This window comes from Drosophila albomicans, chromosome X (genome assembly GCF_009650485.2).
Source record: "Drosophila albomicans strain 15112-1751.03 chromosome X, ASM965048v2, whole genome shotgun sequence".
NCBI classification, from domain to species: domain Eukaryota; kingdom Metazoa; phylum Arthropoda; class Insecta; order Diptera; family Drosophilidae; genus Drosophila; species Drosophila albomicans.
The window spans coordinates 5,939,077-5,963,218 of NC_047627.2; the positions used below are offsets into that span (position 1 = coordinate 5,939,077).

Consider the following 24,142-nt stretch of genomic DNA (forward strand, 5'->3'; position numbering starts at 1 on the left):
GTACCAGCATTTAATGAGTTCGACGTTGGGCCATGAAACAACTTATCCATACTCGTATTTCATGCGAAATGCAGCCGCCTTTTTTTATTATTTCTTTTATTTTTGTATTTGCCAGCTTTTTCTTTAATTTGTTTATTGTAGGCAAAACTTTGTTAATGCTGATAAATGAGGGAACATTTTCAAAAACACGATATAAGTATTACAAATGCTTGCCAGCAAAGGAAATACAAATATACGGGAGTTAGAAGTCGACTTTTCTAATAATATTATCTTTGATAACATTTCATTACATTAAAACATTTCTGCGGAAATGTTTTTCTTTATACGAGTATGTCTCAATTAATTAGAACACTTTCTTAGAATAATATCGAAATTGTACAAGAGAAAAGGTGAAAAAATGAAATTGCAAACCAAATTGTAACTTCTGGTTATGAATATATATTTTGTTAAAATTTTTATTAAACTTTTTTGAAGTTATTGTAATACATAATAATGATATTTTCAATGAGTAATATAGTATATTCATATACCAAATATAGTCCTAGGCATATTTTAGTATTTTATGGTCTATTAATTTGGTGTCTTTTAAACATAACTGACAATCTGGTATATTTTAAATGTACCACTTTATCAATATAGGAAAAATTACTTTTGATATATTTGAATAATTTTTCTGTATATTAATTTAGTATCTTTTTAAGTATTAGTATTTAGTATTTTGCGGTATATTAATTTGGTATATTTTGAAAATAATAACGCAGTTATATTTAAAATGTTTAGCGAGTATCTCACAGTCGGCAGCAGCTTTCTTACTTGTTTCGTTTTAGTTTATCATATTTTATTAAACCTATTATCTGATGTCAATACACAGCTTTCAAGTTGAGTTAAATTATATAACATATGAACTATATATACATATTTGGCACACGATATTTATAATGACTCACTTGGAAAAAAAGCTGCAGCATAAATTCTTTTAAGACTTTTTTTGCTACGGAAATTTGTTAAACGCCCGAATTTAAAAAGTAAAATATTTGTTTGTTAATAAATGCAAATGATGACTCTCATTGAAAAAAAACACTGCATGAATCCATTTGTGACTTCTTTTGCTGTCAGAACTTGTCAAACATTTGAATTCAAAGAGTCACACATTTGTTTGCTAATAAATGCAAATGTTTATCGAACTAAATACCAAATTAAAAACAAGCAAATAGTAAAAGCTTAAAAAGCCTGAAGCGCAAAATTGCTGTGACGAAATTATTGTTTGAATTTTATAAGAATTCAATTCTATGCTATAATTCTCATAAATATGATAAATATACAAAACACGCACACAATTTGTTGACTATTAGTCAAGCCTGAACCTGAGCCTGAGCCGCAATTAGGCATTCGAAATCCATTTGCTTGAACCCATTTGAGCCGAGATTGATGTTATTCACGGGCAGCCTGAAATGAAATAAACATTTGTTTAAATGACAATGAGATCATGCGACAAGTAAATTGCGTGTCGACTCCATTCCATTGCTCGTGAAATGCTGTAAATGCAAATGAAATTTTAAATGTGAATTTATTACACTTGGCCAGTTGTAAGTTGCGAGTTGCCAACTGCGAGCTCAGAGAGCTGTGAGCTGTAATTAGCCTGGTTTATTAATAGTTCACGCAGCCAAAGGTCTTAGCTTTGTTGGCCTTTTCCAAGCATTTACCTTTCCATTTTTTTCTTGCTTTTCAGTGGAAACTTTAATCGTTGCAAGGTTGCAAAATAAAAAAAAAACAATGTGCTAAGGGTATAAGGAACTAGATGACGTTGTTTTTGGTATTTTACAGGGTAGCTTTTAGTTAAAAATAAATGCACAGCAACTGCCTGTTAACTGCTGATGTCTTTCCCCCACTCTCTGGCTCCGTCTCTGGTGCGGAATCTCTTGGGTCTCAGTCTCGGCTTTCAGCTACTTTTGTTGAGGCTCTTGGGTGGCAAACATAAACAAAATTAAGGCAAGCAGACTGCAGACTGGCAGCAAGGCAGCAAGGCAGCAGAACAGCTTTCAGTTCCAGCTTCCACACGCCTCACATAAATTTGCTTAATTACTTTGCGCGCAACTTCAGTGCAGACTGTGCCAACTGTGAAACTTTTGGCAAATGGTTGCGTTTTAACTTTAATTATCTCCGTTGGCAGCGGCAACAATGCGAGTGGAGAGAAGTTGGGTATATAACATTGCATTAATTGTACTCGGTATTTTAAAAAGGGTATCTGAAAGTCAGCTCTCGACTGTTGCTACTCTAATTTCTAATTCTAAAGAGACGACTGACGTTGTCGCTGTCGCTGTCGCTGCTGTAGTTAAACAGCTAAGCAGCAAACGCAGCATGTGTCTCTGCCATCGTCATCGTCATCGTCATCGCTATCTCTAGCTTCATCTTTATCAGACGGTTGAAGCATCGGCTAATTTATGACCACTTTTGTCTCGCACTCAACTTGCGTTCATTTTCAATTTGCAGGTACATTTACATTTTACCAGATCCCAGTTGGCATCGTTTCGAGTTTTGGAGTTTGCTTCTGGAACTGGAGCTGGAACTGAAAACTGAAAACTGAAGCTTCGAGCTTGGAGTCGGAGTTGGGCGCATAATTAAAAGCGAAACCCAAGAGAGGCTGCAAATATTTGCATAAAGCGCAGACGGGCTAATAAGTAACTACCAACAACAACGCTTCTAACACACAGCTACAGTTACACACACACACATACATAGCTGGAGAGCGAGCATAATAAAGTGCAGCATACTTTTGAGCGCCGCGGCTGATTCGATGAAATTTATGCAGGGCTAACAGCAAAGCCACAAAGTAACGCACTCACACACATACACACTCACACACACGTATAGAGATAACGCAGGCAGTGACAAACACCATATAACAGGATTTTTTCGCCTGATTTACGGTTGCTGTGGTTGCAGCCCAACATCAACGCCAACGACAACGACAACGCCAACAACACCCCGGCACATCAATCCTTTTTGCCAAGCCAAGGCGCCAGGCACCTGTTTTTCCCAAGAAGAACAACAATAACAACACCCAGCAGCAGAAGAAGGAGCAACAAAATCAAGAGCAAGAGCAAGAGCATTAGCAGAACAGAAGAGGCGAGCGAGCAGAACTCTTTGGCAAAATGCGTGGCCGTCACTTGCGTCGACGCTTCAGCTTGCAGCCCTCGTTCATGAAGGATGACAGCGCCGAGGATAAGCCGAAGCGTGACAAGTAAGTTATAGCCGCAAATACATATGCATTCACTCACTCACACACATACAGTTACATGTGCATAAGTATATTCTTGTTTAATACACGATAAGCACGGGATACCCAGCAATAAATAGCAAGCTACAAAGACATCTGAAAAATTTGTAGCTCGCTATAGTGATGCTTTAAACAGAGAGAGTGAAGCAAAAGAAAAAGGATAGAAATGCAATAGTACAACTATAGTAAATAGTGTTAAATAAGTCTTAACTAAGCGATTGCTAAGCGATAGATATGCGATAGATATGCGATAGCTAAGCCCAGCAATAAATATCAAGTTATATAGTTATATGTTATATAGTTGTCTATACCAATGCTTTAAGGAAAGCCATGCGATAGCTAAGTGATAGTAAAAAGAAAGTCAAGTGATAGTAATGCGATTGTTAAGCAAAAGTAAAGTAAGTAAAGTATAAATAAATAAATAGAAACCGTTTTCATAGTCAAGAGCAATGCTTTAAAAAAATCATACGATAGTAAAGAAAAAGAAAAGTGACAGTAAGGCAAAAATAAAGCGATAGTAAAGTGTTAAAAAAATTATAGATAGTTAATCTAATAGCTAAGCGATAGCTCATCGATAGCTAAGCGATAAAGTGATACTAAGACGATATTTAAGCAACGATAAGGCGATAGTAAAATGACAGAAAAGACTTACAACTAGAATATCTAAACGATAGTTTCAACTTTACAACGATAGTAAAACGATCGCTATGCAATTTTAACGCGATAGATACAGCAATAGCAAAACGATAGTAAACTCCATAACTTATATGTGAAATATCAAAATATTATACAAGGAGAAGTGTGTCAAGAAAAATTAATTGAAATCAAGTCTATTACAATATGATAAATATACAAAACTTACTGAGGCTATATTTATAACCAATATTCAAACACAACCACATACGATTAATGATTTAATGATTTAATTACTATATAAAAATTTAAAACTAAATATGATTTCAATTAGAAAAGGGTAAAATAAGTATGTTTTTCATTTACTTAACTAAAAGTTTGCTATAAAATTTTAAAAATAAATTAATTTTGGGTTCCTTACAACAGGAAGCAACAAATCGCAAAGCTACCTCAAATATAAATTAATAATATTCATAGGGTAATCAAGCTTAGCCTTAGCGCGACAAACTTTTGTTTCTATTATTTTAATTAAAAACAGATTTCGTTTTAATGAAATGCGAATTTTGCGTTCATTAAATAGCTGACAGATAGACACACGTACATACTCATAAAATCAGACTGATGGCGACAGCATAAATAAATAATGTGCTTTATTTCATTTTTAATTATAAACAACTTTTAAAAGGCCATAAAGATCTAGGTTGAAGGACAGTACTCAGTGTATAAAGTAGACAATATAGTCAATATTTATAGCAGCGGGAATACAATGACAAAATGATATTGGAGCAACAGTAAGCTGCATTTAAGTTGAAAGCGCTTAAAGTTGTTGTTTGAAAGCGTGGCAAACGAGAGAAAGAAATTCAACGAAGAAGACCGTGACCAGATGATGATGATGATGACCAGGTGGATGTCAGCTGTCAACGGGCAACAAGCGGAATAGCCAACAGTCGACAGTCGACGGCCAACGGCAATTGCCAGATTAATTTTACCCACAACAATTTCAGAGCGTTCTCAAGTTTTTTGCAACTGCAACTGAGACCGAGTCTGAGTCCGAGTCCGAGTCCGAGTCCGAAACTGAGGCGCCTTCTCTTTGTTTCGCCATCTCTTTGCTTGTTATTTGCTCATCAAGGCGAACCTCAAACCCAGCACAAAACGCAAGACACAAGACACAATGATAAGACATTCCCCTGGCTGATTTGCTGTCCCAGTCTAAGGGACCGAGATCCAACATCATCATCATCATCATCATCATTATTGTCGTCGTCGTCGCTTGCATATTTTTCTTTTGTTTTTCCTGTGCCAAGTCAAGAATTTTATTTTATTCTCCTTTATTCTGTTTTGTTTCGTTTGGTATTTCCTTTTCGCTTTTCATTTTTTCGCCATCTCTCTCTCTTGTTTTTACTGTCTTTCTGCCTCGCATATTTGTGCTGATTATTTGCTGATATTTTGTACGGTCGCGAGGAACGAAATTATAAGTTGGTTAGGTGGCAAGAAGCTGTTTGTCTTTGACGCGATTGAAATTCTATTGTCCTCGACAGCTTTCGCTGGCAACGGCAATTCTGTCACCTAAGCTCCACAAGCACAATCTTTCAATCAACACAGCGAAATTCTCAATTCACATCGACCAAAAAAGAAAACGAACGAGCGAAAAACGAAAAGTTGCCAAGTTATTCGCTTTATCGAAGCTCATCTACCTGTAAGACGCTAACGAAGGACAACCCCAAAAAACTTGAACGAAATCATAAAGCCAGCATGTGGTGGAGGAGCGAAAAGATAACTTCAGATTCAATAGATATGTCCAAGAAAACTTTTGCAAGATTAAAGACGAATCTCACATCTTGCTTTAAGGCCAAACTTTTCTGAATGCCTTTAAAGTTTTGCCCAACTTTGCATTATGAAAGATTTGCAAAATTTTCAATAGTACTTGCACTGAAGTATTTTAATAATAACAAATTGCCACCTGAGTTTTTTTGAAAATTCTGGGTAAACTAATAAAAGTTTTCGTTGTTCATTTCGCATCCTTGGAAAGTTAAAGCACATGTATAACAAATGATTAGTAAATTAGGACATTTTCTTAAAAAATAATTTGAAAAGAAATTAGGAAAAATATAAGAAATTATAAATTAAGAAAGAAAAACAAGAAATTATTAAATTAAGAGAAAATAATAGAGGAGAAAAAAGAGAAGGGAACAAAAAATAAAAGAAAAGACTAAACAAGACTAGAAAATAAAAAAAAGAAAGAAGAGGAAAGGAAAGAGAAGGAAAGGAAAAGAAAGGAAAGAAAAGGAAAGGAAAGGAAAGGAAAGGAAAGGAAAGGAAAGGAATGGAAAGGAAAGGAAAGGAAAGGAAAGTCTAAACAAGACTAGACAATAAAAAAAGAAAGAGAGGAAAGAAAAGAAAAGGAAAGGAAAAGGAAAAAGGAAGGATATGTGGGCATATCCGTCATTATCCATTTGGTAAACCACAACCGAAGAAAATCTTCAAAATTATCGTATGTTTTTGTACATTTTAATAAAGAAATGTCCAAATTTTCATAATACAAAGGATCTATAGCATATTTCAGTTCTTTTTATAAAAAAATTTGACTGAAAACTGAAAAAATGTAATATACATTTAAAGCCAGCCTATGTTATATGATGAGTGGAAAAAATAATTACGAAAACCACAAATTATGAAAACATCAAATTATAAAAAATATTTTTCATTTTTGAATTCAACAAATTTGCAGTCATTTTAATTGTGTTGTTGTTATTATGTTTTCAACCGTTTAAAAATGTTTAATTAGTTTAATAGTTTGAGGCAAAAGAGTGGCCTTAAGTAGTCCACAAAAGTTGTTCAGCCATAGCTTAAATGTTACACGAATACCCTTCAAGAGGATATTAAGGATACCAAACGATTTTCAATTTAAACAAACTTCGAAAACAAAAAGGAGAACAATTTTAGCACATTTTATATTACAAGCTCAGACTATAGAGGTTAAATTTACCATATATGCTATTGAGTATCTCCCTTAGGGTATCCACTAGTCGTATACACTGCACGCGTTTGCAGCAAGTTCTCATTTACACGTCACTTAGTTTTCCCATCGCATCGCATCGCGTCACGTGGCCTTCGTTCTTTTATCTGTTTCGCTTTGTGCTGTTGGGGGAAATGATTAATTTTAAATGTAGCGCACAGTTTTAATGAGTCGCTGAGGAGATTGGAGCGTTGCACGCTGCTTTCTTCTCTCTTGTTTACTGCTCCACTCTCTCTCTCTCTCTCTCTCTGCTCTATCACCTTACTACTGCGACTGGCCTCAAAGGATGTGTGGTCAAGGAGGATTAAATTAATATACACATGATAAAAGCGCAAAAATAATTCAATTAAAATGAATTCAAGTTTAACTTTAGCCTTCTGCTGCCTCTCAAATTCACTTTCTCTCTCTCTCACTCACTCTTTCGTTCTATCTCCATCTCTTTCTTCGCAGAGTGGGTCGCAATAATGCGGTGGACGATGCCATTGGGCCGGCAAATGCACGTCATAAAATTGTGGTCATGGGCGCGGCCAAAGTGGGCAAAACTTCGATAATCACTCAGTTTCTGTACAACATATTTACCACCAAATATAAAAGGACCATCGAGGAGATGCATCAGGGCAACTTCTCCATTGCAGGCGTCAGTCTAACTCTCGACATACTCGACACGGCCGGTTCCTATGAGGTAAGTCTCTCTCTCTCTGTCTCACTCACACTCACTCTATCTCCCTCTCACGCTCTCTTACTCTAACCGAGTTCATTAAGTCAATCAAATTGTTTTTGGTTTTTGGGTTGGACTTTTTAGCTGGCTGCCCTGAGCTTCAGCTGTAGCTGCATAAGTGTTCGATGTATGTGTGTGAGGGTGTGCGTGTGTGTGTGAGGGTGTGTTGTGTGTAGTTGTGGGTGCTGCAGCTGCTGCTTTTAATTTTTAAATACCTGCCTCTAATGGCTTTCAACACTGAACGCCACTAGCATTTAGTTAGTTTTTAATATTTCACAACGTCGACGACGTCCTGGCGCCATGTCTTTCCCCCCTCTCTCTCTCCGTCCCTCTCTCTCCACTCTCTTTTGCTGCTCCTTTGCGTCCTGCTGCTGCTTTTGTGTGCAGCGGAAATTACAGCCTGCGATTCAATTTCGCTGCCACTTCCGCTAAACGCGAATTGAAATGCTTGTTCATAAAACTGAATGGCAAGGCAACAAACGGCAACAGCAACGCAGCAGCAGCAGCAGGTGGCAAATGAAAAGAAATATGAATGGGGCACACTCACACACACACACACACACATACTAACAGTAACTCACACACGTACGGGAGCAACTCAACCATCCATCTGAATGCAAGCCAAGTCAACTGTGACTTGCGCCAAAAAGGATGCTCGCCAGGCTGCTCTTTGTCCTTGGAAACAGCCCAGCAACATAGCAACAGCATTTCATTTTTCTCCCTCTCTCTCTCTCTCTCTCCTCTCTCCTCTCTTTCCCGCTTTCTCTCTTTTATGCATCATCAGCAGCAGCAGCGCAAACACATTTTGCAGTCAGTGTAATATCCATAAGTTTTATTTGCGACTAATACAAATTGAGTCCAAAGTGATTATTGCCATTACCAATCAATTAGAGCGCTCTTCTAACACAGCGAACTCAGCTGACAACAGTCGCTACTAGCAGTATAGCAACAGCCATCGTTACCTTCAACTCTGCAGACTCTAATTGTAAATTAATTACAAAATAATTTTTAAACTTCAATATGAGAATGTGTTTTTTTATGCAAAATTAAAGTAAACTTCGGCAGTTGTCTTTTATAATGCTTACTTTTTAAAGCTTATTAACGTATTAAAACTTAATGAATTTTAAAAATATGAATAACAAAGAAAAACAACTAATTTCAAACTTAAAGTCACAATTGTAACAACTTGTAGGCTACGAATCCGCAAATGAGAGTTACGAGTTATGATTTTATGTGCCAACAGGAAATGTATATAACAGGCAAAAGGAGAACTAACATTACCTAACTGACACTCCCAACTCTTAAAGTACACATACTCTTAATTATCTATCCGTATGAGCACCTAAAACTCGGAGTCTATAAGGATAGATTTACAATTTCTAAAGTTTTGATTGCGATCAAATAAAAATTGTAAAAGTTATTTAAGAACTAATATCACGATCTGGTATATTTTATATGCTTTCGTATATTTTAAATGGATTAGTATATCGATATACCAAATATTTCCTTTGGTATTTTAGTTTTTTTTTTTATCATGTTCGACTTGAAAAGCTACAAAGTAAGCTAGTTTAAAAAATAATATATTTGTTTTAATATATGGGTAATTCTCTGGCCAAAATGTCGCAAGCTGACTTATCTAAATTTAAAAAAAAAAACATATACCATAAAATTGATGTTTCAATTTTAGCTCTAAATACATATAATGCTAGTTCATAATATAAAAATAATCGTTACTTACTTTTAAAATTGTTTTGGTCTATATATTTTTCGCTCTAATGTGTCGCACATATATTATATATTAATAAGATCATACTTTAATAAAATTCAAAGTCTTTAAGAATTTAAATAGATTATTTATTTAGGAAATTCGTTATTTTGTTTCATTATTTTACTAAGTTTTAGTAAAGTTCCTTAACTTTACTTTATTCTGTTTTTTTTTTTTTTTTAATTTTATTACATTTCCTTTTCATTTTATTTATTTTATGCACTTTTATTTACTTAATGAATGCTTGGAAAGTAAAAGCAGGTATGCTGTAGGCTTTTTTCTTTACTCACATTACCAATAAAAAAGAAGAAAAGAAAAACTCCCTTTGTGGTGTACTTTTGCCCACTTGCGTGCTGCTCGTGGCCGTAGTTAATGGCAGCTTTTCGCAACAGGAGGTCATTGGAAGAGCAGAAGGAAGAGAAAAGCATCCTGAATGCTGCTGGCGCTTATTAATCGTGCCTCCACTCGACTCATGTGTGTGTGTGTGTGTGGCAAGTTTTCACTGAAATCTTTTGCTGACATCATTAAACGAGCACAAATTTTATTTCATTTTCTCGATAGATACTTATTTGCACGTGCTGCGAGTGCGAGTGCGAGTGTGTGTAATAGAGTGTGTGTATTAGTAGATACTTATGATAAGAAGTTTCATATATAGATTTTGATGTAGCAACTTTCTTTGCTTTTGTTTTTTTCTCCAACTTTTTGTTGCCGCTCTGTTGCTGTTCAGCAGCAATTTCCGTAGTTGGACGGGCAAACAGTAGGCGGTAGTCTGCTGCTGTGAAGCTGCCGCTGAAGTTGAAGCCACAGAAATGCTGTGCCACATGTAGCAAGTAGCAAGTAGCAAGCGAGGCAAGTGTAGCAAGTTCTCTGGCTCTGGCTCTGGCTCTGGTTCACAGAACATGCTGGCAAGTAACATGTAGCAAAAGTAACAAGTTGCCTGTTACCAACAGCAAGCGGAAATGTATTGTGTACGTGTGGGTGGTGTATGTGTGTATGCGAGTGTGTGTGTGTGTGTGTGTGCGTGTTTGTGACTTTGTATCTGGTAGCAAGGCCACCCACAACTTGGTAACATATCTATGTAGGCGCTGTGCTCGTGACACGAACAGCAATGATTGCAAAGCTTTAATATTTTATTTCCATTCATATTTTAATGCTTACTCGTAAAAATTTGATTTTAGTTAGCTAGAATATACTATACAAAAATACCAAAGAATTATCATGTTAATGATAATAAATTTGTGTTTTTTTAAAGAGTAAAAATACCAAAGATTTAGTATTTTAATGCTAATAAATTTGACTCTTGTTAAACAGTATATACTATTAAAATACCAAAAATTTAATATTTTAATGCTAATGAATTTGACTTTTGTAAAGCTGTATATACTATAAAATACTATGCTATAAAGAGTAAAAATACCAAAGATTTAGTATTTTAATGCTAATAAATACTATTAACAAATGCGAAAGAGTTAGTATATTAATACTAATACACTTGACTTTTGTAAAGCAGTATATACTATTCAAAATACCAAAAAATTAAAATTTTTTTTAAACCGTTTGCGTAGTCCAGAAATATGTTTTAAATGCGTATTTCCAAATTATATGAAACAGTCTTATTACTTGGCGAACTTGAAACATATGTTAAGTGCACAAATTGCATTTGTAAATCCATTTATTTCAAAGAAATGCAATTTACTTCAAGTTGCCGTCTCTGGCGCCCAACGTACGTTGAGCAGTCGTCGCAGGGGCAAATCATTGCCATACTATATATAGAATAGTTGTGCTTCCTGTTGCAGCAAATCCAATTCAATTCACAGCAATCATCGTGCACATAAATAAATAAATAAATAACCAGCCAAGAAACAGCATGTTTCTATTATTTAGGCTGCAGCTGGCAGAAGAAAACGAACAAGAACAAGATGAAGTGAAGACAACTGAGAGCAAAGTCAGTTCGCTTTGAAGGTGCTAGTAAGAGTAACTGAAGAGACTATTGGGGAAGATTACTTGATGATGAAGCAAGCAAATCAAATCCACAATTTATAGAGTATTCAATGCAGTTGTCAGTTTGCAATTCTCTTCTAATTTTCTATGCACGAATATCTGTCAATCAAGCAGACTCCTCTGAAAAAGTCTGTCTCACTTGTATTTGATTTTTTTTTCTATATTTCGTTTTTGTTGTTTTCCTTTTATTCTTTTCTCGGCTTCTTGTTGTTGCTGTTCTAACAACAAAAGTGCACATAAAATTTTAACACATTTGCGCATTGCTCATAAATTTGACGAGGTGTTGAATATGCCCCCGGGACGCAGCCACAAACTCGCACTCGTAAATCGCAATAGTGACAGCTGGCTGCGGCCCATGTGTGTCTGTGTGTGCCTGTGTGTGTGTGTGTCTGCGTCAGTCCATTGTGAGTGGCTAATAATTTAGCAACTAGCCAGCAAACTGGGCTAACAACAACGCTCAAAATGGCCCAAAAGCGAAAGCATTGGGCTAAAAAGGATTTTCCTTTGTTTTGTATTTTTATACTCCGCTAGCCACAGTAGAAGATAGAAGGGTATTATGACTTTGTGTGCCAACAGGAAATTGTATGTTACAGGCAGAAAAAGCCGTCTTCGATCTAGAAAGTACATGAATACTCGTATATAATAGCTACAATTTTTTTTTTTTTTTTTTCATTGTTGGAAGCAGATCAAGTTGGTTTTAGGTAATTGCCACGCCCACTTCCACTTTTGAAACAATTCAACAAACAGTCTGTATGTTGAAGTCTATTGTACATTTCTAATTTAATAGTATATCGACCAAAATATACCAAATATGTATTTATCGGAATATATTTTTCGATATATAAATTTGATGCATTTTAAGAAAAATTTTAAATGACAATATGGTATATTTGAACTCAATGGTATAATTTGATTAAAAAGTATATCGATATACCAAATATAGCCTTCGGTATATTTTTCTTTTTCGGTGCATATTAATTTTATATTTTTGAAGAATAATCTACACTCTTTTACTTTCACTGAAAATGTGTACCGCATATCACACTGTCGATCACACTCCACTGCAGCTTTCTTAGTTGTTTTTTGTTGCCATCGAAGTGCCATCAAATATATGTCCATATACTTACATCTACTATACACATACATATATATATATGTATATAGTTGAAGCATATGTACGTAGAGAGTGGCTCATAAAACTTTATGCATCGCTTGTCAATTGAATGCAGACACCAAAGAGGAGTAAACACAGTACCATCTCTCTCTCTCTCTTTCTATCTCCCTCTACCTCTCTCTCTATGTCTCTGTGTCGTGGCCAAGATGCACATGGCAACTTTTATTGGCAACAATTTCTTCAGTTTTATCGTCAAATGCGACCTTCAGCTGAAAGTAGACAAAGATTATGTGGAGAGAGCACTTCAAATTTGTTGTTCAGCTGCTCAGGTTGACTGAGTTTATCAATAACTAAGCTCTTTCAATTTACGAAAATCATAGCGAGTGCTATTTTTATTATTACTGATTTATTCAGCTACAATCCTGTGCTGTCAGATGAAACTAAAAATTTGGTGCCAGAAGGATCTGTATTGTATTCTTTTTAAAAACAGAAATATAATACTGATTTTAATATAGTCTAATCTAAAATGCGATTTTTATTGAGTGCCCATTTGTGCTGTGTTTCTACGTATACTTAATTTTTATATATATTATATACAATTTATACAATTATGCGCTTTTCTTTGCGATAATATTATTGCAATTTCATTAAATTTCACATATGCATTCATAAAAAGTTCAGCAGGTGTGTTCAATATCCAATTGCAAATGACAAATCTGTTTATAGTTATCTAATATTAAAAAATGAGCAAAGTTCTAAGTCATTTGTAATGCGAGCTACAGTTTTATCTACTTATAACGCCAGCAGCAACAGCAATAATTGATGGACAGCACACACATATACACATACACACATGCACAGCTTAGCAATCTATGTGACACGCCCACTTAGACCTTCCGTCTTCACTATTATCACGGTCCGCCACCTAGTCAAACACTTCTGCATGCATTTGGTCCACTTTCAGTTATATTTTCGGCATTGATTTTTTTACACTTTTAAGCGAAATGATTAGCAGCTATTGGGTTGGTCAACTTGTTGCAATTCTTCTCAACTGTTGTGTAACTGTTGATCAGAAGCGTTGCTCAGCAAGCTGCAAAGTCTTTATAAAGCTCGCTTACTTTGCAATTCTGCCCAATTGAATTTTTTGGTCAGCCGCTTAATCAAACATGCACTGGATCTATGACTCAAATACAGACAAACTTTTGGCAAGCACGTTTTTTATTACAATTATTTTATCGATTAAATAAAAAGAATAACTAAATATTTTTCATTTTACACACAAATTCACCTTACTTTTTGTAATATTTTATACTTTGAATTAAAATCAAGTCATCCAAGGTTAAACTTGCTAGTAAACCTATAAATATTATTACTGAATTGTACTACAAATAATCTTAAGTCCAAAATTAATTGCACAGCGAATTAAATGCTGGCTTAAATTGTCGTATTTGCTGCTCTCAGCTGATGACCATTTTTCATCTTTAGTCGAGTATAAACTCGCGCATTGCGTATACGCAATCATTTCCAGCCAAGTAGCCGCAATAAACAGCATTGTGTGGTGACATGTGACACACACACACACACACACACTCCTTGCGGAAGCACACACGCGAATAGTTTTGCTGTTGCGGCACAGGTTATCAGCTGCGTTGATGTTGCATGTGTGCTTATCGCGCCTGCAACTGTTGCAGCCTGCCAGCAAGCTGATTGTATTGGTGTGTGTGCGTGAATGTGTGTGTGTGTGCGGTGGTCTGTTGTTGGATCAGTGGAAATAGTTTCCACTGGCTAAGCACAAATGCTAGCGGTCATTGTGCAAATAGTTGCACAGTCAACAGCTGTGGCACACGGTGCGTATGAATTATTTTTGCTGCTGCTGCTGCTGCTGCTGCTGAAGTCCACTCGCAACAAAGATAACATTCACTGCATATTTTACGAGTGGCACTTTATTAAGGCTAACGGTAACGACAACGACAGCGACAACGACAACGACGGCAATGGCAGCTGCAATAAAATTGTTGCCAATCCAAAGACAATATTAAGTATGTAACTCCAGGCGAACTTCTGTTCGTTGTCCTCTCTTTCAATCCCACAGCAAGGACAACAATAAACGACTGCAATTTCAACTGCATAAATTATATTAAAGTAAAGCTGCGTAGTTGGGTGCTTACAAATTACGTATTGATATAGATCTATTTCAGATAATTGCTGTTCATAAAATTTGCAACCAATTTTATAGTACAATAATATATCTACGCCTTTAGGCTATTTTAATTTATACTCTTTAACTATGTTGAATACTAGCATAAATTCAAATTTCAAATTTGAAGCAAGGACATTAAAGAACGATTTTTGCAGCGATTCAAATTAAAGTTAAAATATACTATTGTCAAAGAAATTTAAAAAATATGTCTAGACCTTAACAACAAGCATAAAAACTAAAGTACGAGTATACTAAAAAAAAGGCTAAGCTTAAATTACTTAATACTTACTCAAATCCCATAATTAAAGCCAGGACATTAGAGAATAATTATTGCAGCGACTCAAATTAGAATTTAAATATAGAAATATAGAAATTTAAAAAATGTAAAGCATAGCAATAAAATGATTATCTGGAATTTTGTAATATCAAAATGAAAATCTACTATTAGCACACGAATTAATAAAAGACTTATCTGCAGAAAAAACACAGTTGTTGCTATGCATAATGAATGCAACAAGTTAATTGAACTGTCGCTGTTGCTGTCGCTGTTGTTGCTGCCGTTAACGATAACCCCATCGTTGGCAATCCTATTAAAAGAGTGTAAAGTAAAGTATATTTAATCCGGCGTTTTAATGCCGTGGCATAAGTTATGCCGCTTACGTTTAACGGCTGATTAACATAAAACCCATTAAGAAGAAGCATCAGAGGAGAGCCAAATGCCACACATTCACAGTTCGCAATTCGCAATTCGCCAGTCGCAATTGCAATCTTTATTGGCTGGCAATCAAAATAAAAAAAACCGAATGAGAAATCGCAACGAGTCGAGTCGAGTCGAGTCTGTTGTTGATTGGCAAAAGTGCCTATCATACCTATGTAAATATTTGCTTATCCATTTATTACAATTTTTTGTGTATATCTCGTTTTCTTTTTTTCGTGTTTTTTTTTTTTTTGTCCATTTTTATCTGTGCTCGCTGTTTGCATTACGTTTACCTTTGGGCTGTTGTTATTAATTTGCTTTCAATTCATTTCACATTTTTATCAACAATTTTCATATTTTTCGCAGCATGTCTTCCATATTTTTCCATTCAAATCAAATATGTTTTTCACATTGATTAATTTCCAATTGTTTTTTCGTGTGTGTAATTGCTTTTTGCCACTGAGAATGCACTTCACTCATACTCTTATATATTTCTCTCTCTCTCTCTCCCTCCTGCTGTGCCTTACACATTCATATGTATATAGTATTTCTGCGGTTTGCATTTAAAACAGATTTACATTTCACTGGTTTCGATGCTCTTCCCTTGGCGCATTGATAGTTTGTTAAACACTTTGAATAAAGCATTTTTTCACCTCATTTTGCAAATTCATTTTAGGGCAACATTAATGTCGTATAATAAAATTATAATTGTTAAACACAAATATTTGTTAAACATTCTAATCATTGTCGGCATTTGCACAATAATAATAATTGAAAATTCCACTCACTGTTTATAAATTATAGTTTATCAAACGAAATTGCATGCGAGAGACTTTAACTTTTCACAGCTGGTAGCCGAAAGCAAAACAAAAGTGAATTTCCATTTGAAATTACCACAAAAAAACTCTTTTTTTCTCTCCAACTCTCTCTCTCTGGGTAATCTTGCAAATTGTGAAAACATTTGCACAAATCTTTTTGTATAATACCACAAAAGTTGTATTTAAATTAAGTAAATAGTATGTCAAAATATGCTATCGCAAAAATACGTTGAATTCATACGAAATTCGTAATTGCTGAATTTTGTTATTTTTTTAATATTTATACGCATAATTTGCATCTGCTTTTCAACATTAATACTTATATCAAACATCAACAGTGCTGTGATATTTATTTAACAATGACTACTTTATCCGTCCACATTCGTTTGGAGGCCAGTGTACAAATTTCACTGATCGCAGCATGTGCTATGCGACATCACTGTAAGCTTAAAGGCGCAGCTTCCGCTTCGGACGCCACTGTAACAATCCTCTACAGTGCTGTCGCTTTTTCTTTTCTTAACAGTTTTATATAGCAAAAAGTTTCTTATTATATTATATTATCTACTCCAAAAGTTTGCATTGATTTTAAAATATTATTCGGTATTTTAACAATGCTCTAATGCAGATTATTAAACTAAAATTAAATATAAAGAAAAACGAAGAAGTTAGAAGCAATCGATCAAGCTAGAATCGAATTTACTCGAATGTGATATACCCCAAAAAATACTAAAATATACCGAAGGCTATTGATTTATAAATTTAAAATATACCATAGAATACTGATCATTAATTTTCAACCGAATCAATTAAGACCTGATTGCATACGGCGTTTTTTTTACAAAAGTATTTATAATATAGACGGACAGACGCGCAGTGCTATATCATCTCGTCTGTTGACGCTGATCAAGAATATATATACTTCACAAGGTCGGGGATGATTCCTTCTGCCTGTTACATACATTTCCTAGAGGCAGAAAGTTGCCTTATGGGTAGCAACTTCTACTTAGAACTACTTAAAATGAAAATAGATCAACTTTTATGGTATTAAACAATATCAAAATGAAATCATAGAAAAAGTATAAACAATATAAACAATATTGACTACACACAACTGGATAAAATAAAAAAGCTACTTAAAATAAAAGTATAAAATCAAAAGAAATCGAATAATATATCTAACTCAGTTATCTTAATACATGCAACAATGATGTGGCTTATATGCAAAATTGATCCCCATAAGCGTTTCATTTTGTTGCAACTAAATATTAAAACTAGTTACCCCATGATAATTTTTGCAGGGTATCTAAAAATCATTGGCACATCAAGGCAATGGAAAAGCCCAAAATGCATTTAACCATTTGCGTAGCCAGCACACAAGACTCACACACTCTAGCTGCACACACTTGCCCTCATACACACACACGCACACACTCACACACACACAGGTGGCTGAGCTGTGTGCGGTCCGTGTAAATGAAATTAGAAATTTCCCCATAGCTTTTGTAACAAAATTTTCAAAGTTCTTTGGTTTTTGTTTTGCCGTTTACCTGTCTCCCTTCCTCCTATTCTCTCTCTCTCTCTCTCTCTCTCTCTCTCTCTCTCTCTCTGTCTTTCTATCCCTGCCCAATTCACTTGGTGTGTGTTTGTGCAATTTTGATTAAATTTGAAGCTGCTTTTATTCAATTTCAATAGCAAAGCTCAAGTTTTGAAAGCCAATAAACGAGTTAAGCCAATGGCCAACTTGCACACAATCAAAACTAGGCGACAGTTGCAGCTGTTGCTGTAGTTGCTGTTGTTGCAGTTGCATTTACTGTTCTTGTTGTTGTTGTTGCCTGAGTTCTTAATCCAATTGAAAAGCTGTCAGCCAAAAAAAAAAAAAAAAAACGAACCTTACCGACTCTTCAAAAAAGCCAAAAAATAGGAAAAAGGCGGCACACACAATCAGCTCGACAAGCATCAACAATTTCGAGCCCATTGAGAAATCAAGCGACAACATATGCAAATAGAGACACGAGGAGAGAGAAAGCGAGTGGAAAAGAAAGAGAGAGAAAGAGGGAGCAACAAGAGCTGAGCAGCTGAGGCATATTTGCGGTCTTGTGCTTGGCTTGCCTCCGCCTTCCGCCCTTCTTCTGTTCCCTTTCCCTTCCATTCAGCTCTCTCTCGCTATCTATCTCCTTGTGCATCTCAGTCTCAGCCTCTCAGACTCAGCCTCAGCTGTGTGAATGTGTAACGAGCGGAAACCGCAGTGCCACATGTGGGGACAGCGAACGGCGTGTGAGCGTGCGACCGTGTTGCATGCCACATGAGCAACCATCTGGCTGTCCGCCTCCTGTCTGCCGCACGTCCTGCTTGAGTATGCATGAAAATAGGTCAATTCATAGACACAGGTTGCCACAGCAGCAGCAGCAGCAGCTGATGCTGCCACCTTGCCACCTTGCCACTTTGGCCCACTGCGTCTTGCCACATTTCTTCAGCCCGCTGCTGCTTCTGTCTCCTGTGCTTCAGCTTGTCTTCAGCGAGTTATTTACAATAATATCCAGCAATAACAATGGCAAACGGCAGCTGCAGCTGCTGCTACAATCAAATTGATCGACTAGCAGTTACCCTAGATAACTTAAATCAAGAAAAAGATAAACAATTCTTTTAATTTGTTTTTTAAATTAAATATATTTCCTCTTTTTTATGTAATATAATATATTATACATCTTAGATATTCCAAATGAATAAATAAATAAGACACTGATTTATCGATTGCTACAATCAGTAAGTTTACAGGGTATTGCCACGTCTGTCACTGCTGTCAGTGTCGTTGCGCTTTCCTAGGACAAGTAATATGTCGAAAATGCACACACTGAAATTATGACATGCTCCGAGGCTCGTTTCGCCATCTTTTTTTAATAGCATTTCCCTGAATTTGGGCTAAATGGAAATATTGATTCAGCTGCTCTGTAAACCTCTGTATGAAACTATATAAACTGCCCAAGGCGGGTAACAAGATATCAAGAAAGTGAGAAAAACGAGCTCGAACTTTAAAGAATTGTTTCAAGATTTTACAATAACAAAGAAAGCTCCAGTCGAGTGTGTTATTCTTAAAATGCACTACAAAAATACTAAATATATATATATATATCTGGTATATCGTTGAAGAACTACATTCGAAATATACAATAGAGGTCAAAAACAGCTAAACCCCGAATACAGTTGGCATAATTTGCCATTCAAAAGTATTTCTTAAATATATTATATATTACAGTCAGAAGAATGCTTATCCGACACCATAAAGTATATATATTCTTGATCAGCGTCAACAGCTGACACGATATAGCCATATCCGATTGTCCGCGTTATTTTAAAACTAGAGTGTTTCCTGAAAGTTTGATAGAGATAGGATAAAAATTGTATAAGTTAATTGAGAAATTCTTTTATATGGGAAAAACACCTACATAATTGCTTGTATATCTGTAGTATATTTTGAATTTAGTACTATGTCAATATACCAAACATATATTTTGGTATATTTTAGTATTTTGTGGTATATTAATTCGGTATATTTTTCTAGAATAATACTATACTGGTTTACTTCAAACTGGGTAGCAGTTTTTTTTTGTTGTTTTGTACAATTTAACATAATTATATTTAATTTAATTAATAGAAAATGTTCTAGAATAGCATTATGCTAATTGGGATTTTAAATATATGTATATGAATCTCCTTTCTAGTTGCCCTTTCTCCTTTCTCTCACAACTTGAATTCCCGAAATATATTTTAGTGCATTCAATTACATTCCTTAAATGAATGCTGGAATTTCTAAGAATTCACTATTTAAATTCAGTCCCACGCTCTTTTGACCCACACACACAAATTGACCCGCCCTAATGTGGTTAAAGGCTGGTCAAATTTAAAATCGAAATATGAATGGTTGATTGCGCCACGCTTTGCAACGCAACGCAACGCTCTGCGTCGAATCAATTTGCGAGCCGCGAGTTATGATGCGGGAGTCCTGTGTCTGTGCCTTCAATGCATGTGCTTGGCTTTGGTCCTTGGACATTGGTCCTTGTTGTCCTGTGCTTTTGCTCCTGTGCTTGGTCGTGATCGAGGCCAGGGACAAGGTCAGTTGCAGTGGCAGTTGCACTATCTGTGTCTGTGAGTCTGTGAGTCTGTGTGGCATGTGCAACAGCAGCTCACTTGCGTGCCGTTTTTCTATTTTCCTGCCAGCTTTTTTTCCCTCTTTTTTTTGGTTTTACCCCCAGCTTATGCTATTGTGTTGGCATTGGCAGTTTTATTCTTTTTGATTTTCATTTGGATTTCCCATTTAGAAAGCAGTCACCACACACACACACACACAAACACACATTTCTCTTCACTGCCTTTTTATTAACTTGCCGTGGGGAGCGAGACAAAACGAGAATAGAATTAAACTGCAACCAGACATTGCAACGCTTCGATGATTTCGACGATTCGGCCACTTCATCTGATACTACAAAAAAAGGGTGTGTCTGGCGTTAGTTGTCAGTTTCTCGCCCAAAATGTTGCGGTCGTCAGAAGACAGACGGCAGAAGACAGAAGAGAGAAGAGAGAGGAGACTGACGACAAACGAGTTCCTGTCATGGGGACGAAACAAACGACTAAACAGGACACCCAGACAGCGGTTGCCATCGAATAGTTGCAGCTCTCTCTCTTTTCCTGGGAGTCCTTCAAGCAGCTCCCTTTATTTCAGCTCAGTCTCTAGTATCCTTTCTACTGTCTCCTGTCTGCTCTCTGCTGTCTCTGCTGTCTCCTGTCTGCTAGTTGATGCCTGATGCCTGATGCCGTCTGTCTACTTCTAACTAAATGTCTGTTTCTCTAATTCGTTTCATTTGCCATTTGCCAGTTGTGCTCGCCACATTAAACAATTCAAAGGGTCCACACACTTTGTCAAACAGCAGGCGACGTTTCCACTAATTGTATCTGATCCAACTCTGCGCTGCTCTTTAAGCAGAGTACATCAAATATTTCATATTTTTGAGGGTTCAAGTTACACCTTTAATAATCTGGTGCAGAAATAGATTAATCAAAATATAAAATATGCGAGACATAAGGCAGCTTTAAGTTTAGTAGAAAACGTTAATCCTAAAACTAACAAAATCTATAAAGAATCCACAATTAACAATTCTCAACTACTTTTCAAACAATTTTATTCCAAAAGCAGTAAAAATCAAAAATAATAAAAACTCAAGCAACACAACAAATCCTTATTAAATTTAATATAACTTAACAACAACTTTCGCTCTTTAAATAAAAATATTCAAGTGTTAAGATAACAAAGAATCTTTGAAATGAAAGATTGTTGTTTTAGGCTAAGATGAATACAGAAATTTTTTAATTAATATTAAGAAATCATCACTTTTGAGGAATATTAGAAAGTGAATACTTAGTTATTATAAATTATTATTATATAATTACTCAATAATCATTATTAATGAATTCAAAGATTGCCTGTCTTTGTCTTGACTTGGGCTTATTCATTTTTATAAAATTACTAAAAATCATTATTGCTAATGAAAAAAACAAACCAAAAACAAACTTCAAAAAGCACGATAGAAATTACTTCAGCGAAAAGGAAAATGATATTATTCAAGATTTTTCTATGACGATTTTATGTAAATGATTTTGACACTTAAAAATCCCAACTTTTTTTTTTTGATAAAGAGTATTTAAAATTCGTTTGCTCGTCAAAAAGGGACATCAACACTTTGAGCTCGTTAAGTTTTTTTTTTTTTGTTTGTTGGTTCGTGTTGTTGAAATTTACTTAATTGAGTTCTGTATACAAAATGCGTTTCATCTCCCAGCAGACACATTGCCATTGGCCTGCATTGTTTGTGATATTTGGGGTCGGGGTCGGAGTCGGGGTCGGCTTCGAGTTCGACTCCTTGGGCCAGTGGCTGCTGCTAAAAGATTTAAAACATAATTCACAATTTGTGTATAGGTATATGTGAATGTGAATGTGTGTGTTTGCGGCTTTCTCTTTCTCACTTTCACTCGCAATGTGACACAAACATTCGGTATAATGACAGTCATCATGCTGCCTCTCTCTCTCTCGGAATATGTTTGTATGTGAGAGTATTGCTACTTCTGGCACAGAGTCTTATGGCAACGGATTTTGGGGCAGGAACTCTTAATTAAACCAGGCTAAATACAAAATACTACTACATAGTAGTTGGCAAAGACTTCATTTTGCCTTTGCGAATGGTTCATAAAAACACACACACCTTTCAGCAAATGCTAAAAATAAATACGTTTAAATAAGCAACCTGAGCTTATACTCGAGTGTATTTAAAAATAGATTTTTTGCCAGCATTATAAGCTGCTTTTAGGCCTGCTCTTAAAAACGATGTTGAGCTGGTTTAAAATCGTTTTTCGTCATACGAAATGTTACAATTTATTTTACTTTTGATAGCTTAGCTTTTATAGGCTTGCACTCCCATTAACTATAATACAACATTTTTGTAAAATAGAATAAAGAAATTGTCGCAAAATACTGAAAATATATTTAACAAGTGTGCTCGACTGTGAGATACCCGCTACCTATTTTGAATAAAATCATAATAGTGCGGTATTATTCTTTAAATATACCAAATTCATATAATGCACAAAAATATTAAAATATACCGAAGGCAATATTAAGTATATTGCATTTAAAATATACCATATAGTAATGCACATTATTCTTTTAGAAATGACAAATTCACGTAACCCAAATATACTAAAATATACCGAAAGCAATATTTAGTATATTGATATAGTAGTGCATTTAAAATATACCATAGAGTACTAAACATTATTCTTTAATTATATCAAATACATGTAACGCAATAATACTAAAATATACCGAGGGCTATATTTGGTATACTGATATAGTATTACATTCAAAATAAACCACAGAGTACAAAATTGTCAGCCAAAGCTATTAAGAAAATTTGAAACAAATTTTATCTTTATCTCTATCTCTATCCAATAGTCTCTGATCTCTATATACATATGTATGTATATTCTTTATGGGATCTGAGATGCCTCCTTCTGCCTGTTACATACATTTACTCTAGGCACAAAGTTATAATACCCAATAGCGGGTATAAAAATTACTCGCATTATCAAATAATTATTCTGCAAGTTTAGCGATTGTCGCTTCAAAGTCATTCGCCAGTCAAATCCAAGCCAAACTTTGCTTTTGTTTATTTTTTCCTTCTTTTTTTTTCAACTCCTGCATAATAAAGCTATAATAATGTTTAGAAATTGTACACACTCACTCACTTATCTGCAGAGACAAGAAGAAGAGAATGGGGGAAAAAATGTGAATTTTATTTGTAAATTGCGCAATTCGCGACTTGACAAGAATTGAGGCCTCCGAGCCCGAAAATGTTCCAACAAAATTTACATTATTATCTGTCATTATTAAACTGTGCGTGTGTGTGTGCGAGAGAGTGTGTGTGTGTGTATAAGGGAGACGTATGCAAATACAATAATAATATGTAAATTTGCGCTGAATTTTATTTGTAATTTAAGCCGCTTGTTCAACACTTTCTGCTCAGTCAGTCACACAAGCTTTCCATCTCTCTCCACTCATTTTTCTCGCTCTCTCTTTCTGTCTCTTTCAGTTCCCAGCAATGCGCGCTTTATCCATATCATCGGCAGACGCATTCATCCTGGTCTACGATGTCACCGATGCAACCACATTCGAGGAGGTTCGCGCCATCCGCGATCAAATCCATGAAACGAAGGCAACCACAGCGGTGCCCATTGTTGTGGTTGGCAATAAAATCGATCTGCTTACCGAGGACACTGAGCTCCGCGAGGTAAGTTCCCTTAATACCCAAATTACCATGCAAAAATAAAATACCATTACTTTTCCCATTTATTGAATAAG

At 35.4% G+C, this 24,142-nt stretch overlaps 1 protein-coding gene across 3 annotated transcripts in view; it reads left to right on the plus strand.

Moving 5' to 3' along the window:
- LOC117572816 (ras-related protein Rap-2b) overlaps positions 1–24,142 on the plus strand; it is a 59,226-nt gene that overhangs the window by 20,095 nt on the left and 14,989 nt on the right. For 2 of the 3 annotated variants that reach the window (XM_034255918.2, XM_052003008.1), the window contains exons 2-4: positions 2,491–3,241; positions 7,377–7,608; positions 23,874–24,071. In XM_034255918.2, the coding sequence (XP_034111809.1) occupies positions 3,153–3,241; positions 7,377–7,608; positions 23,874–24,071 (519 nt within the window). In that variant the 5' untranslated portion in view covers positions 2,491–3,152. The remainder of the gene's footprint in view (positions 1–2,490; positions 3,242–7,376; positions 7,609–23,873; positions 24,072–24,142) is intronic. The other variant, XM_034255919.2, reaches the window with a different exon arrangement.